Source organism: Aplidium turbinatum, chromosome 1, assembly GCF_918807975.1.
Source record: "Aplidium turbinatum chromosome 1, kaAplTurb1.1, whole genome shotgun sequence".
Classification (NCBI taxonomy): domain Eukaryota; kingdom Metazoa; phylum Chordata; class Ascidiacea; order Aplousobranchia; family Polyclinidae; genus Aplidium; species Aplidium turbinatum.
In genome coordinates, this window is record NC_137472.1 from 62,280,990 (window position 1) to 62,297,109 (window position 16,120).

The 16,120-nt window shown below is 39.8% G+C and overlaps 1 protein-coding gene across 3 annotated transcripts; it reads right to left on the minus strand.

Moving 5' to 3' along the window:
* Nucleotides 1-367: 367 nt before the first annotated feature.
* Nucleotides 368-5,666, minus strand: LOC145764507 (protein N-terminal asparagine amidohydrolase-like). 3 transcript variants are annotated; one of them, XM_082576233.1, is made up of 8 exons: nucleotides 5,556-5,666; nucleotides 5,366-5,465; nucleotides 5,006-5,134; nucleotides 4,194-4,356; nucleotides 3,617-3,736; nucleotides 2,830-3,067; nucleotides 2,244-2,339; nucleotides 368-1,011 (listed from the first exon to the last, which is right to left on the minus strand). In XM_082576233.1, exons 2-8 carry the CDS (start codon nucleotides 5,438-5,440, stop codon nucleotides 849-851), a joined length of 984 nt encoding a protein of 327 aa, XP_082432359.1. In that variant the 5' UTR covers nucleotides 5,441-5,465; nucleotides 5,556-5,666; the 3' UTR covers nucleotides 368-848. The 3 variants fall into 3 exon arrangements, with proteins under 3 accessions (XP_082432359.1, XP_082432285.1, XP_082432433.1); XM_082576159.1 differs by having other exon boundaries at nucleotides 5,006-5,143; XM_082576307.1 differs by lacking the exon at nucleotides 2,244-2,339 and having other exon boundaries at nucleotides 5,006-5,143.
* Between the last annotated feature and the right edge of the window lie 10,454 nt (nucleotides 5,667-16,120).

Sequence of the window (16,120 nt, forward strand, 5' to 3'; positions counted from 1 at the left end):
CAGGGATTTTCAGTCAAGATGAACATCAAGTTAAAAAATCGAAACCGACTAGGTGCGCCCGGAAATGACTTTCGATGAGCTGTTGGCAAATTTATACCGCGTATCGACTAATTAGTGGGCAGTAAACATAAATCTCATTAAATTTAGTTGTGGTGCTTTAGTGTTATTTTTGTAGGCCAATATTACTCTTCGGAATAAAAATGATTCGATCAAATTAGTTGTTCTGCAAGAAGTGGTACGATTGGCAGTACAAAGCGTCCAAGTGGCACGAGATCGTAAAAAGGTTGGGAACCCCTGCTGTACGTTGAATAAACAAAATCAATTTCTACTTAGTTGTCTGGGTGAATCTGGCAATTAACAGGCAAAGTAAAATTAATTGAATTTAATTAAATCACAATTGTATTTGGTCAATTCCACAGCGAACAAAAACCGTCATTTTTACATTGATTCAACATCTTCAAACATTGGATCAATGTGAAAAAATTTAATTTGCATTTCAAAAGAAAATTGGGTCAAGGCGAAATACTTTGCAAAGAAAATTCTTTCAGGGAAAGACGAAATAAAGCAGAGAGGGGAAACTCAATTTATCTTTAAATAATGAACATTATCGTGATCACAAACTTCTTGAGGCGAGTTGTGTAATTGAAAGTATTCGACAAAAAATTCACAGCGTGGTTCGACAGAAAACAAACATTTCACAACCTCGTTTATGACGTAACTGACAATAGAGTGTTTTGATACCGCTGATTATTATTAACGTTGTATTTGCATTAAGAGGAAACTTTTACGGGAAGTGAAGCGAATTGTGAATAATTGGAACAAATTCCGCGTCTTGCATTCGGAATCTCCTAAGAAACCTGGACCCACTCGACTCCTGTCTTCCTGAAGCGGATGGCTCCATCTTTGAACACGGACCGCATCGGGTCGGGATGACTGAAGATGAACGCCAAGGAATCCCGGATGTGCGATTCGAAGTTCTCCGGCTCCACCTCCGGCGAAGTGGACAAGTGCCTGGGATGAAAGTGCCAGTGAGAAAATTGCAGGGATTGATGCCACACAATGCCAACAATCATGGCACAAAGCTCATTGTTATTATCAATAGTTTAGTCAAGTTAATATCAATTGCCTATTGCTACCCAGGGCTTCTGAATTACGGGTACGAAGAGTCATTCCGGGCCCCTTTTGTCTTGGGCAAAACGCGTGATGTTTGCATAGGCGTATTGCACACCATACAGCCTTTTACTGCAAAATCGGACACCTGTGCGCAATAATAGTATCACTATCAGGCAGCAATAAAACCATTATTTAGTGTTTTGAGTTGTGCATATCATGTGATCTGTTCCTCGCCAATTTGTGTATCCTGCATTGAATTCGTGTTTCAGTTGTTGATGGTGCTGTTGAGAGGTGTTTGCTTGTACACTTGTACAGCTTTAATGTAAAATTTTCAAATTCACTTATTTATTTCTTTTAGATGTAGCCGATAATTATTCCTGATGAGGACACTATGGGATGTCGAAAAACGTTGTATTTAGTAGTTTTTGTCTTGTTTTTTTGTGTGTTTAATAAGAAATGTTAAGTCCGTTAACGTTACTGAGTGTTACATGTATCTGGTACAGCAAGTCAAGCTCTCTACCAAGGCTCAAAAATAACATCTTCTTAAAACATAATCAAATTAATCATCCGACCAATAACCTTTCTTCATGAACTTTTGCATTCACCACATGCCTAGCAGAGGTAAACGGAGCCACTTTTTCTGACTCCGACTCCGCTCCAACTCCGATATTCATTTTGAAGTGAAATAAGCGTGAAACTACTTTTTTCAAATAGTTTTTAAACACAAAAAAGACACACGGGCTTTTTGCCTGTTCTTTTCTCAAACCTGCCTTTGCTACACTATGCCCTCCCCCCCTGGACAGGAGAACAACCAACTTGTATGATTTAATTTAAGGTGCTTATAACAGAACATTTTTGCACGTAAAGCATTAAATCTCCATTTTAGGCCCCTAATTTGCTCGCAATGCTCTCAATACCTTTCCGGACCCATTTGCTACATGACGGTCCCCCATGGCTAAAAAAATAACAACTTTTACGCTTGAATTTAGTCGTTTAGGATGGTTTTAACCAGACATTTTTCCGCTTAAACTATAAAGTCACAATTTCGGGCTCCCCAACAAACATAGGCCTGGCCCTCAAAGGTACGCCGTACCCCCTCTCATAGGCCTTGTTGCTACCACAACACTCACTTTCGAATGATGCTGTCTGGCTGATCCAACCAAGCGGATATGGAAGGGAATGCATCGTAAGTGAAAGGTTTTATCACAATATTGTTTGTTCTCCAGCTGGGAGCAATGGAAGAGGTTGACGATAATCAATAACGGTATATCAGAGTAAAGCAAATGATTGGTTATAAACGCATAGTGTGGAAGAGACAGTCGAATAGTTGTTGTAATGATCAGAATTTACTGAAAGAACAAGGAAATCATACAACTAGAAATTGTAAACAAAACAAAATTACGCCTGAACAGTTCTTGATGTGCTGGTTGCTCGGTCAAACTTTACAAAACAACAAACATAAGGTGACGTCACAATGTTACATAGAAGTGCAAAGCGTCAAATCTCTTTTGATTTACACCAATCTGGCGATAATCACCTTTATAATGATATTAAAGTTAATAAAACAACTTCTTGCGTTCTTCTGGTGACTATAAACTGCAAATTAATGCAAAAGATCATGACTTTGCCTCAGTAAATTGAGAAACTGATGTTTGTATCTTCACGCTAACGTGATAATACCGGATCACAAAAAGATTTTTTAAACTGCAGACTCACTCATAAATATCCTGCATGACCCATGGACCGTGAAGTGATTTGGCGCCACGTAGTGACGAGGCTGGTTCCTTAGCAGGATCTTCAAAGACAGCTGGAAATAACTCTCCGGTTGCCAAGGCAACGCCAAGACCAAAGATCACCGGACTCTTGATGGACCTACCATCTTGGTGGATCGTCTTCTGATTCAGCGTGGTGCAACAAAACGTTATCAAGTTGATGACCAAATTCTCGTACAAATCTAACATCAAGAACATGGGGTTAACGTGCGGAGTGGCAGATAATGACAGATAGTGACCTTCTGATGACCGATAGTGACCTTTTAATGACCGATAGTGACCTTCCGTAACCCATTATTTCGTTTATTTCTTTATTTAACATCGTCAGAGCAAATCGATTGACTTAATATTTAAATACATCAAGAGAGGCATCACTCTCAGCAGCCTTGGAAGCGATAAACGCGATGAATTGGCCCCACCGACAATTCATGCAGGGGACCACGATCCACTGAGCGATTCATGGCAACCCGATGGTGACGTCACTCGTACGTAACCGAGATGAAAAATCAACCGAAACGAAAATATCAGCTATCGAATACCTCAGGTATTTCTGAGATATGAAACTAACACATCCACTGAACGGAGGAGAAGGTAGGCTATGCTAGTGCCAGATGGCGACATTAAAGTCTAGCGCTCCCTTGCACTCTATCCCGTGCAGTCCGGGTACATCTTCCACATAGGGTCAGACCCTCGGCCGCAAAACCTCAAACTACGATCACACTGATTCTTACCAACTCGAACGGAAGCAAACGCGTTAAGAATGTCTAGTGAGAGTTCCTGCGAAATTCCTCGATCGTCATCAAATCCTCCGACAATATGGAGATCAACTTCGAAGTTCTCTGACGCCTCTCCTGGGGAGAAAACGTTACAAGTCAGCTGCTAGACGCCAACGGTTGAATACAAGGTCAGTACATGGCGGGATAACGTAACATTCAGACAATACCAACTACGTTGACGGGGTATAGGGGTACTTTATACATAGGGGTCTAGGGGTACTTTAGATGGGTCTAGGGGTACTTTTGGACCCCGGCCGGTAACCTTTACAAGGGGACCGGAAACACGAAAAAACACGTTGCATTGTGTTGATACAGTGCCTTTTCCTAAGGGGATTCTTATGGGGCTTGAAGATCTCATTGGTACCAGGCCAAAATAATCCTCGCAATAGCCCTGGACAGCACTACCCAAGTTACAACTGATAAATAAGTTACAAGAAACATGAACCATACAAATAATTCCGAATTTGAGAAAGGATGACTAAAATACTGAACAGTCGTTCATGCAATCGAGTAACAACGTGGAACAACCAACCTGATTTATGACGCGACATCGATGACACGGTGTTGGCCATAGTACGTACCCCGTCCACTGTGGCAGCCCCATCAAAGTGCCCCAGGGAAGTCACATTGGTCCGGCCACACCTCAGTACGACAGCGTGACAGGTCGTCATCATGTCAGTACCGATGCCTTCTATCTGAGGATCAGACAATAAGTTATCTATGACAATACTATTGGGCATAGTATGACAACATAATAGACGATAAAACAGTGCGCACATGAACAAAAGTTCCTTGGGATGGATGCCATTCAACCCAACGTTTAAGTTGAGTTTATAAAGTTTGAGTAAAACTCTTGAAAAATTTTCCCCAGACTTTAATAAAAATTAAGATAGAAAGGTAATTTAAGTTCACACATCGAAATGAATTAGATTGCACAAAACTAAGCCACCACTTTTATAAATAAAAAATGGCAAAAAAAGTTTACTGTACCAAAGTGGCATATCTCGGTGTCATGAATGATGTCACCTTGAATGATGTCACGTGATGAATGATGCGGGATAAAGATTAGGCTACTTCAAACAAAAATGGAAAAACAGAAGCAAACGCTATATAGCAGTACAGCATAAAAACATAAACCAGCATAAATCGAGTGCAGGAATCCTTATCCTCAGAATTGCATTAAGCATGATATGAATGTTCATACTGGCAGATTCTAGCTACGAAATAATTAACTCAAGGCAGTTATACATTTTGCAAAACTTCATCTAAAATAGTAAAAGAATTTGAAGTTTTAGAAATACTAACTTCCAGCGAGACTCTGAATGAAGGCAATGATAGACTTACAGAATCATTTATCAACGTACTGGCAAGTTCCCGCTGATTGACATAGAGGAATGAATGTTCCGGAGATATGTGACAAACTTTTTGCTTCTTCAAGGTTTCGTTTTGTTCATGGAAGTAATTTTCATGTTTCTGCAAAATCTAAATCTTTACATCAACAAGCATTGCTCCTAGTTAGTCATCTGTAGAGAGATGGCTGTGGTTTTGACATTTCGTGCCATTGTGTACTGGGCCTACTTCAGAAATTGTTTGTCAGACTGGAAATGAAGTTTGATTAGATGTAATATTATCACAGCATTCCACAACACAAAGTTAAAATGCAGGCAAGCGCAGTAAAAGAGTATGTTCACATTTTCATTCCACCTGCAAGAAACTGCTCAAGCTCTTTAACAAGTCATCATCTTGCTGGATTTCATGGTCGTTTATGAACAGCGGCATATCACATCATTAGTTCCTGAAGGCTCTGCAAATACAGACAACATTATAAAAGTGTAACTAATCAACATATCACTAGAGACAGAAAAGTTATTATTATCAATAAGAATGAACTCACCACAAAGTTTGGTTATGAACTCAAGCCTACCCAACGACTGTGCATAACAAGCTGTTCGTAGTGTGCAAATAAAGTGTTTTAAAATTTCAACTAATTATTATTAACCAACCTGCAAATGAAAAACAATGCAATTTAACTTGAGTTTCAAAACAAAAATCAACCAGACACAGCAGCTTCTGAGAAGTATCAGACAGAATAGGCTGACCCTTAAAAAGAACAGCAAATTGATCATTCATTTGATGGTTTCTGGTCCCTTAAATCTCCAACTTTTTTGTAAACACAGTCAGCAATTTTGTGTCTTTGTTTTTACATTTTTTTGATTAATTGAACGCAATGTAAACACTAACATGATTTCTGGGGTTTACTTCTGTGACAAATCGTCATGGCAACAAATAATGCACAATCAGTTACACTACAAAACATGTCAAAATGTAAAAGGCAGTTAAGCAAACATGATATTATACACATGAAAAAAGTTGATAAAACACGTAACTAACTTTGTGTAACCACACAGTTGCTTCATTCCATCCACAATAGGATAGAGTGAAAAAAAATTTTTTTTCCAAAGTAAAGAACATGGGGTCTGTATACAGGCCAAATGACCCAAAACGGCTTTTAAAAACATTTTTTGGGGGTAGCTGTCAATATTGGCAGCGCTACCACCACCTGGTGGCTATGAGTAAGCAAAAATTCTCGAATACTCCATAACTTTTGATACACACATGCTAAAAGGTTGGTTTTGGTGTCTATAGATGCATAATTCACATGTTTATATCTACTCTAAGAGACATGTTTTCTCTAAAACACTTGTAAATTGAGTTATTAGTAAAAAATGATTTTGACCAATTTGACTGATCATTTGTAAGTGGAATTTACTATGTACTTCAGTGTAAGGCCTTGGTATGCTGGTACTGTATAATGTTGTATCTGTAGGAAATGTAATATACATGTAGAATTTTATATAATGAATTACAACTTTTTCAATTCACCATTCTTTTTGTAATCAGTATCACATTATATTTAATCATAAACCCAATTGGCAATTAATGACGTTTTAAATTTTTGTCAAATTCAAATTATTTAAATCAATGACGTTTTAGATGCTCACAATATATATAGTTTACTAGTTTACTGTGATATCGATATTCTTAACAATAGCTTACCAAGTTACAAAAAGCAACTTACTATCAATTATTTAATTTACATCAATCGTGTTGTTCATGTTCGTATTATCATTCATAATCAAATTCAAAATATTCATTACTTTCGTCAACAGCAAAATTGTTGTTTCGTGTCATATTTTTTCATTAGATTTCTTGATTTCAGTTTTTGACGAATCATTCCATCACGTCGAGCAAAACCGCAAACAGATGCACTTGCTTCAGTAACAAGTTTAATATGCCTTTGTTATAGTCGTCATTTTATTTACGTTGAATATATGTAACTCGTGACCAGCGTCACTACATAATCACCGTTCAGCGTTTTCTGGTACAGACGTTGGAATTGATTACCACCGCACTGCGCGTGTAATCAATTGAGCGTTCTGTACCACGTTCCTCAGTTGATTGTTTTGCGTTTCTTTCTTACTATATATTGCGTTGATTTTATACACTGAATCAGTAAGTAACAAGAGGTAAATGGTTTTCTCACTTGGTTGGCTATCGCTACAATTATTATTGTTTATTTTATATTAAACGTCTGGAAATACAACAGACATTTAACTGGCGTCGCCGGCAGGATCTTTACAGAATTTCTACAGGATTTTAGAAACATGGAGAAACTGATCGAAGTCCTGCAACAACAAATTGTCAACCAAGAACGTCAGACGAAGGAGCAAATTGCCAGACAAGAACAACGTCACCAGGAACGTCAAGAAGAACAAGAAAGGCGCCACCAAGAACAACTACGAGAAATACGAGCCCAAACTGCGAGATCACAGCCAACAACAATACAACAACAGGTATCTTTACCTAAGTTCGTAGCGTTCGATGCCACCACTGAACTGTGGGCAGACTATTGGAAGAGGTTTAACACCTTTGTAGCAGCACATTCAGTCGCACAAGACAAAATGCCGCAGGTTTTTCTCACCAATCAATCACCTACAATCTACAAAATGTTAACAAATTTGGCTGCGCAGGAAACAAACCCAAAAGAAGTCAACGATCTCACCATGACGGAAATTACAAATTACATGGCTCAACAATTCGACCCAAAACGCTTCATCGTGAGGGAACGATTCCGTTTCTGGAGCGAAATGAAGCGCAAACCCGGGGAAACAGCTCAAGAACTAGCCATCCGCATACGCCAGGCAGCTGCCACCTGTGACTTCTCGTCCATTTCAAATCCATTGGACGAAGCTTTACGTACTCGTTTTATTTGTTCAATAGGTAACGAGGCTGTGCTTAAGGCGTTATTCAAAATCAGAGCTGATGAACTTACTTTCAAACGTGCGGTGGAGGTTGCATCAGAAACCGAAGAGGCAGCCAAGGTGGCCAAAGAAACTGTTTACGGCACTCCACCAGTACCAGTTGCGAAAGTAAGGACCATCAGCAAACCTCCAAAAACTAGGCAACTTACAGGCACTTTCTTTTCTTCTAAAAATAAAGAATGCTATCGCTGTGGTAATTCCAACCACAACGCCAATGACTGTAGGTTTAAGAAAGCCACTTGCCATTTCTGCAATATTACGGGACACTTACAGAGTGTTTGTCGAAAGAAAGCTAGACAGTTCAAACCTTCTAAGATAAATTGTATCGAGGAAATTAACATGCTTTCTAGTTCTTGCAGAAAACCTCGAAATTCAAAGTTGGAAGTACCGATCTCCATTAATTCGGTAACCACACACTTAGAACTGGACACTGCTACAAATGGAAATTTCCTTTCCAACGACGTCTGGACTCGGGTAGGCGCACCTCAATTGCAAGCACCAGTGTCGCAGTTCCAATCTGCTACCAAGCATCTAGTACCAATCACGGGTTCTTTCACGGCCCAGGTAACTTGTCCTTCCACGGGAAGGTCAGATAATATTCCTTTTGTAGTCACGACAGTCAAAGGACTGAACTTGCTAGGTCGTGATGCAATTTCGTCTTTAGGAATTTCTATCGATAAATTCCTTCTGTCTAACTATTCTACTTTACAGAGTATCCAGTCATACGACAAGCCTGATAAGAGTCTGGAGAAAGCATGCTCCCTCTTATGTGACGAGTTCAAAGATGTTTTTAAGCCTGAACTCGGGTGCTTACGAGATTATGAACTAGACATAGATTTTAAGTCTGATGCTAAACCTGTTTTTCTCAAACCTAGGCCTGTACCTTTCGCGCTAAAGGAGGACTTAGCACAAGCCTATGATTTGGGCATTGCACGTGGTGTATGGACACCAGTTCAGTTTTGCGATTGGGGCACACCGGTTGTTCCAGTTCGTAAGCGTTCAAATTCTTCAGAAGCGAAGGCCAAGTTACGCATTTGTGGCAATTATTCAGTCACGGTGAACCCTTCCCTGGAGACCCATCGTCACCCGTTACCCTTACCAGAAGACTTAATGCAAAAGTTGGGTGGTGGGTATGGTTTCAGCAAGATAGACTTGGCTGATGCCTACAATCAGATTCGACTTGGTCCTGACAGTCGAAAACGACTCGCATTAAGCACTCACCGTGGCGTACTTTTACAAAATGTTTTACCTTTTGGCATATCTTCTGCTCCAGGTTATTTTCAGAAGATCATGGACGACCTTACAGCCGACCTTCCAGGGGTTGCAGTCTACCTAGACGACATTCTTGTCAGTGGCACTACTGCTGAGGAGCATCTCCAGAATCTTAGACGGCTCCTCGATCGACTTCACTCAAAAGGCCTGAGGTGTAGGAAAGACAAGTGTAAGTTTGCACAACCTCAGGTAGAGTATCTCGGACACATTTTGTCCAGGCAGGGCATCTCCAAAGGTCCCAAGGTAAACGCCGTACTGGAGATGTCTGCCCCCACTGACGTATCTTCTCTTCGTTCGTTTTTAGGTTCCTTACAATTTTATTCGAAGTTTCTACCGTTGAACGCTTCTACTGTAGCAGAACCACTATACCATCTCACAAAAAAGGACATTCCTTGGAGATGGGGAAAACAAGAGGAAAACTCTTTTGCTCAGCTGAAGCATCATCTATCTACTGATGAGGTTCTTACACATTTCAATGCTTCACTTCCGGTAGGTATCGCATGTGATGCTTCTAGTGTGGGCATCGGTGCTACTTTGTTTCACCGTTACCCAGATGGCACAGAACGGCCTATAGCAAACGTTTCGAAGATATTAACAGCTTCGCAGAGAAACTATAGTCAAATTCAGAAAGAGGCTTTATCGATAATTTTTGCGCTAAAGAAATTCTATCAATATCTTTTTGGTAGATCATTCATTTTGGTCACAGATCATAAACCATTGCTTAGTCTTTTTGGCCCGACTAAATCGACACCTTCTTTGGCAGCAAATCGTTTGGCTCGTTGGGCACTCTTTTTGTCGCAATTTACATACACTATTGAGTACAGGAAGACGAAGGATCATCAAAACGCTGATGCTTTGAGTCGCTTACCAGCAGGAGGGGATAAAGTCTTCGATGAAGAGGAAAGTGCGGATGACATTGATATCGTCTGCGCTATCGATGCTTTGGATTTGCAGGTCCAGACCCCAAATGCTGCATCACTACGTAAAGAATCTTCTAAAGATCCTATCATTTCCACGGTAATGCGTTTCATTCATGAAGGATGGCCGGCCAAGTCTTCTCCACAAGACCCGGTCGAACCGTTTCGTAAGTACGCAGACTCTCTTTCTACTTGTTACGGATGTCTACTTTACGGTTCCAGAGTGGTCATCCCGTCCAAACTTCGTCCTTCCGTCCTTCAATTGCTTCATGAAGGACATTTCGGCATTGAGAGAATGAAGCAGTTGGCAAGAACGTCCGTCTACTGGCCAAACATCGATCGAGACATAGCGGAACTTTGTCACAAGTGCAGTACCTGTGGCGAATATCAACCGCAATCTAAAACCCAGGTCCAATCATGGACGGTTCCAGAAGCACCGTGGAGTCGCTTACACATAGATCATGCGGTAGAATTCATGGGTTACCATTGGTTACTCAGCATTGATGCTTTTTCTAAATACCCATGTATTCATGCTACTACTTCCTTATCTTCAACAGCTACTATCAACCTGCTAGAAGAAGATTTTGCTCATTTCGGCTATCCCCATACTATAGTTACCGATAACGCTACTACTTTTAAATCCACAGAATTCCAAACTTTCTGTAAGGAGAGGGGTATGGTACACATCACGGGTGCACCTTACCATCCGGAAACCAATGGAGCGGCGGAGCGCCTCGTACGTACGTTCAAGCAAGCACTTCGCAAATCTTCCCTGCCCCCGAAACAAGCCGTCTTGGAATTCCTACAGCAGTATCGACGCACGCCAACTCCGAGTGGCTACTCTCCAAGCCAATTACTCAACAATCGTCAGATTCGAACCAAGATCGACACGCTTCTCCCCACATCGTCTCAAGTGGTACCCCGACAAAAACCTCACAGCACGGACGCCTCCGAAGGTACAAAACGGCATTTCAAACCGGGAGATCCCTGTTACGCGCTATCATTCACTCCACGACGGAGCCAGGATCCTCGTTGGGTTCCAGCCGAGGTGATTAAGCGACAGGGTAGCCGAATCTTCCTGGTACGTCTGCTGCCACATGGTCCGACGTGGAGGCGCCATATGGACCAACTGCAACCTCGCTATGCATCATCGGAGGACCAGGAGCCGGGAGAAACTCCTGCACCAACAGTCGACTCCTCCCCTGTCTCCACCTCAGCTCGAACGGATTCGGACGACACACCGACTGTACCGGAATTCGGGCCACACAACCCACGAAGGTCGAGCCGTCGCCGCAGACCTCCGGCCCGTTTCGGACTTTGAGTTTTATTGTTTAATTCGGTGTCTTGTTCATATTTTTTTTTGTGTATAAAAATTATCGGGGAGGTGTTATAGTCGTCATTTTATTTACGTTGAATATATGTAACTCGTGACCAGCGTCACTACATAATCACCGTTCAGCGTTTTCTGGTACAGACGTTGGAATTGATTACCACCGCACTGCGCGTGTAATCAATTGAGCGTTCTGTACCACGTTCCTCAGTTGATTGTTTTGCGTTTCTTTCTTACTATATATTGCGTTGATTTTATACACTGAATCAGTAAGTAACAAGAGGTAAATGGTTTTCTCACTTGGTTGGCTATCGCTACAATTATTATTGTTTATTTTATATTAAACGTCTGGAAATACAACAGCCTTTCAACGGCTTGGTTATAACAAGGATGATTCATACGAAAGGGTGTTCTCCTAATTTTATCAATGTCGCTATTTGATAAGCTTCTTAGAATGGGTGATTCTGTCAGCTCCAACACATTCATGTTTACTAGTTTGTAATAACATTTTGCACCAAAGTTTAACTTGGGAATAATGAACTTCCTGACAGTGGCTGTAGAAGCAGGCGTTCTGATTGTTCATCCTCCTCACTATCTGATTGCTCCAATGCCCCACCATCAAAATTGTCTGAATCAAAGATTACAGCTGATGTTGTTGCATTACCACACAAAGCATGTATTTTAATGACGGCTATTCTTCTGGTATCCTCATCTTCATCTCCAAGCATGCCAAGGGATATATTTTCAGGGTTTGCGAAGAAAGCATTTCGTTGCAGAGTTTTCAGAACAATTTTCTGTACTTTTGAGTTTGGAAAGGTCATTATTCTTCTAATCATGTTGCAGAAATTTTTGGCACCATCAGAATGATATTGAATGTTTGTGTTTAATTGCAAACGAAGAGGGGAAATAAACCTTTATGCAAAATTCTACAATAATGACAAGCTTTGGAGATGGCGTTGATACAGAAACATAAAACCTTAAGATCCTACATGCCAAACCTACAAGCTATACCGTTATGGTTAGCGAATCGCAACTGCTAGCTGTACTAGTGAGTGCTCAGCCTTGTGCTGATAGCCGGGAAGAACGCCCCTTTCTTCACAATGAACTACATGCCAAAGTTAGCCATCTTGAGTGACACAGCCCACCGACTTCTAATAATGCAAGATCTGCATCCACATCACCAAGAATTACCGCCCAACATATTCTGTACGAATAATACTGATCCGAACTGAGATCATCTACAATAGCATTTGGTAATTCTGGAAAATTAACACCGGAGATTGCTTTAAATGGGACTATATCCCAGTCAGAAACAGATCCAGATAGGCATTTCCCAATATTTCCAGAAAAGGAATCAGTCTCCTTGGTTGAGCCACCAATTTCCATAAAAACATGACGCAAAGGAAGCTCATTGCAATGGAGCAAACAAATGGCCCATTGTAAAGGCCTACCTATTAATTGTTCCAAGCAGTGAATTGCCTCTCGATGGGCTCCCGTCATGGATGCCATACCATCGCTACCTATCACACAAAGATGATCCAAGAGAACAGTTCCTTCCAATTCGTCATGAAGCACTTTTGCAATACTGATGCCCTTTCCATCTTCAGGAATTACATGAGACAAGTAGAACTCGCCAGGTTCCCCTACTATTACATAATGCTCTTCAAGCACAGAATTGCGATAATATTTGCCGTTAATTTGGGTAACACTTTGAGTAGAATCTTTCCTTCCATCTACATATATTCCATCGACGTTTGAATGTAACTCGATCATCGTTCTTACGCATTTCTTCTCTGTATTTAGCTCGTTCTCTTCGCAACTTGCAATGGTCTATAACAAACATGGTTTCTTCATTTGTTATAATACCATGGTCTTTCAGAGCGGCGGTTGCTACACTGTGATAGGAAGTCCTATTTTGGAAGCCAATAGCAGGAACTTGTGAACCAAAGAATGATGAAGAAGATGAAACATCACCATCATCTGCAGATTGTGATCCACCACCAAGGGATTGCAATGACGAAGAAGGTTGATCATCTGACACTGAAGTACTAGTAGATACAATACTAGCATGTGCTTTTCTAGCAAAAAGAACATCAGACGATGTTAATGTTTCAACAGAAGATGTTGTTTTGGCAACCCTTGGTTCTTTTTGGTCATTGAAGAATGCATAGTCATCGTCTGACATTCTCAGTTGATGTTGCTTTTCATGTTCTCTACGTCGCACAATATCATAACAAAAAATATTGAAAAGTTGGTTTGCCTTTTCCATGAAGTCTTCTACATCTTTCTCATATTTTGCTCCTCTTTTTTTTCGGGTATCTATTTAGACGACAGAACTGTTTTACAAGGTAAGGTTACAAGGTACTTTCATCTCGTTGTTTCTTAGCAGACACAAGAGCCTTATCTTGAGGTCCAATACCTCCATACCTATCATTGCCAACAAGTACATGCATATTAGGGTGATTCATAAATTGATTTGTTTTTTAATTCAATGGGGCACCCTCTTGTATCGTGTCAATGCCTGAAAAAATAATCCTGTCAAATTTTTAGGGCAATCGAAAGCATTTTTAAGGTTGCTACCGACTTTGAAAGCTGCACATAATACACAAATGGGTCATTCCTTGTCAACTCAACAGGGTGTGCAAGCTCGACCCTCTTAGATTTTCTTGAAATTTACACTAAAGTTTCATATTGATGTATAAGGAACACAAAAAAAATTTCAGCTCATTATCTCAAGACATTTAGAAATTACAGCCCTTCAAAAGTCACCAAGGTCCCTCAAAACGTGTTCGCATGTACAATTGTACATTTTCCTCCATGTTTGGGTCTTCATAACTTTTAATTTAAAGCATTTACAAAGCTGAAATTTGGTATTCTGATTAAGAAGCAGCCCTAGTTTTCATATCTACTACCAAAATTGCTAATTTCCAATTGGTTTTAGATATAGAACTTTTCAAAAGTTGAAATTTTTTACATTTGAAATTTTTTTATTAATTTTTTATGTCCGTTATCTCCCAAACCAATAATCACAAAACTACCATTTTGCATATCATTAATCTATACTAGTTGATAATTAACCCCCATGAGACTGACACCAAACAAATGTAAAATTATTGAAGTTTGGAGGGTGCAAAGATGAAGCCCGAACCATCTTTACACCCTCCAAACTTCAATAATTTCACATTTGTTTGGTGTCAGTCTCATGGTGGTTAATTATCAACTAGTATAGATTAATGATATGCAAAATGGTAGTTCTGTGACTATTGGTTTGGGAGATAGCGGACATCAAAAATTGATAAAAAATTTTCAAATGTAAAAAAATTCAATTTTTGAAAAGTTCTCTATCTAAAACCAATTGGAAATTAGCAATTTTGGTGGTAGATATGAAAACTAGGGCTGCTTCTTAATCAGAATACCAAATTTCAGCTTTGTAAATGCTTTAGATTAAAAGTTATGAAGACCCAAACATGGAGGAAAATGTACAATTGTAGCCTACATGCGAACACATTTTGAGGGACCTTGGTGATTGAAGGGCTGTAATTTCTAAACGTCTTGAGATAATGAGCTGAAATTTTTTTGTGTTCATTATTCATCAATATGAAACTTTAGTGTGAATTTCAAGAAAATCTAAGAGGATCGAGCTTGCACACCCTGTTGAGTTGACAGAGAATGACCCATTTGTGTATTATGTGCAGCTTTCAAAGTCGGTAGCAACCTTAAAAATGCTTTCGATTGGTCTAAAAATTTGACAGGATTATTTTTTCAGGTATTGACACGATACAAGAGGGTGCCCCATTGAATTAAAAAAAATTTCAATTTATGAATCACCCTAATGCATATCCATCAAGTATTTCAAGTCAGTTTGAAACTTTTGTTTAGCAGACAAGTCTTGGGTTTGCACAGCAGATTCACTGAGATACTTCTCATATGTGATTGGTACAACACCAAAAGTCATTTCACAATCTTTGAGGAAATCATTCTGCTTCTTATTGATAGAGTCTGTCATCTTCTTAGTTCTATTAACAATTTTATTGTGATCTTGGGTGAGTTGTTTCCACCTTTTATCAATATTCAAAATGTCAAGGACCAGTTCATGCTCTCTCTTACATTTGTATCCTGCTCGAATCCACCATTTTTGTACTTCCACCACAGTTTCCTTTGCTGAATCCTTTAAAGAAGACTGCCTGCTTGTCTCAAGTTGGTGATGTTTGTGACGAGAGCGGCAGTTAAACAAGACATCTTCAACTGTTGGAGGTAGTGATCCAACATATGAAAAATCAGTGGCATTTAGACATCGATCGAATGGCCATAAGCGGGTTTCTGTTCTCATTTCCATTGCCATCAGATTTTCAGGTTTTAGAAATCAAACACTTCAAGTTAATTACTTTCAAATTAATATACAGCCTGAGCAAATGAAAACAAATATATTTAAAGTTTATTGAAGTTATAATTAAGTATAAACATGGCAATAGGGGGTTGGTTTGTATCACGTCATTGTGAATTTGGCTAAAAAATCAGTTTATTAAGGTTTATGAGGAAAATAAGCTAGATAGACCCTATGTTTCTCTTAAAGTTAAATAGGAAGTCATGTATTCTGGTCATTTTAAGCCTAGTCCCA

Excerpts from the sequence above, each read along its gene's own strand:
- LOC145764507 (XM_082576159.1), bottom strand. The coding sequence starts at position 5,440 with ATGCCGCTGTTCATAAACGACCATGAAATCCAGCAAGATGATGACTTG. Across the intron at positions 3,737-4,193 it reads GATGTCGCGTCATAAATCAG|GAGAGGCGTCAGAGAACTTC; the intron begins GTTGGTTGTTCC and ends TTTTCTCCCCAG. Across the intron at positions 3,068-3,616 it reads GTTTGCTTCCGTTCGAGTTG|ATTTGTACGAGAATTTGGTC; the intron begins GTAAGAATCAGT and ends TCTTGATGTTAG.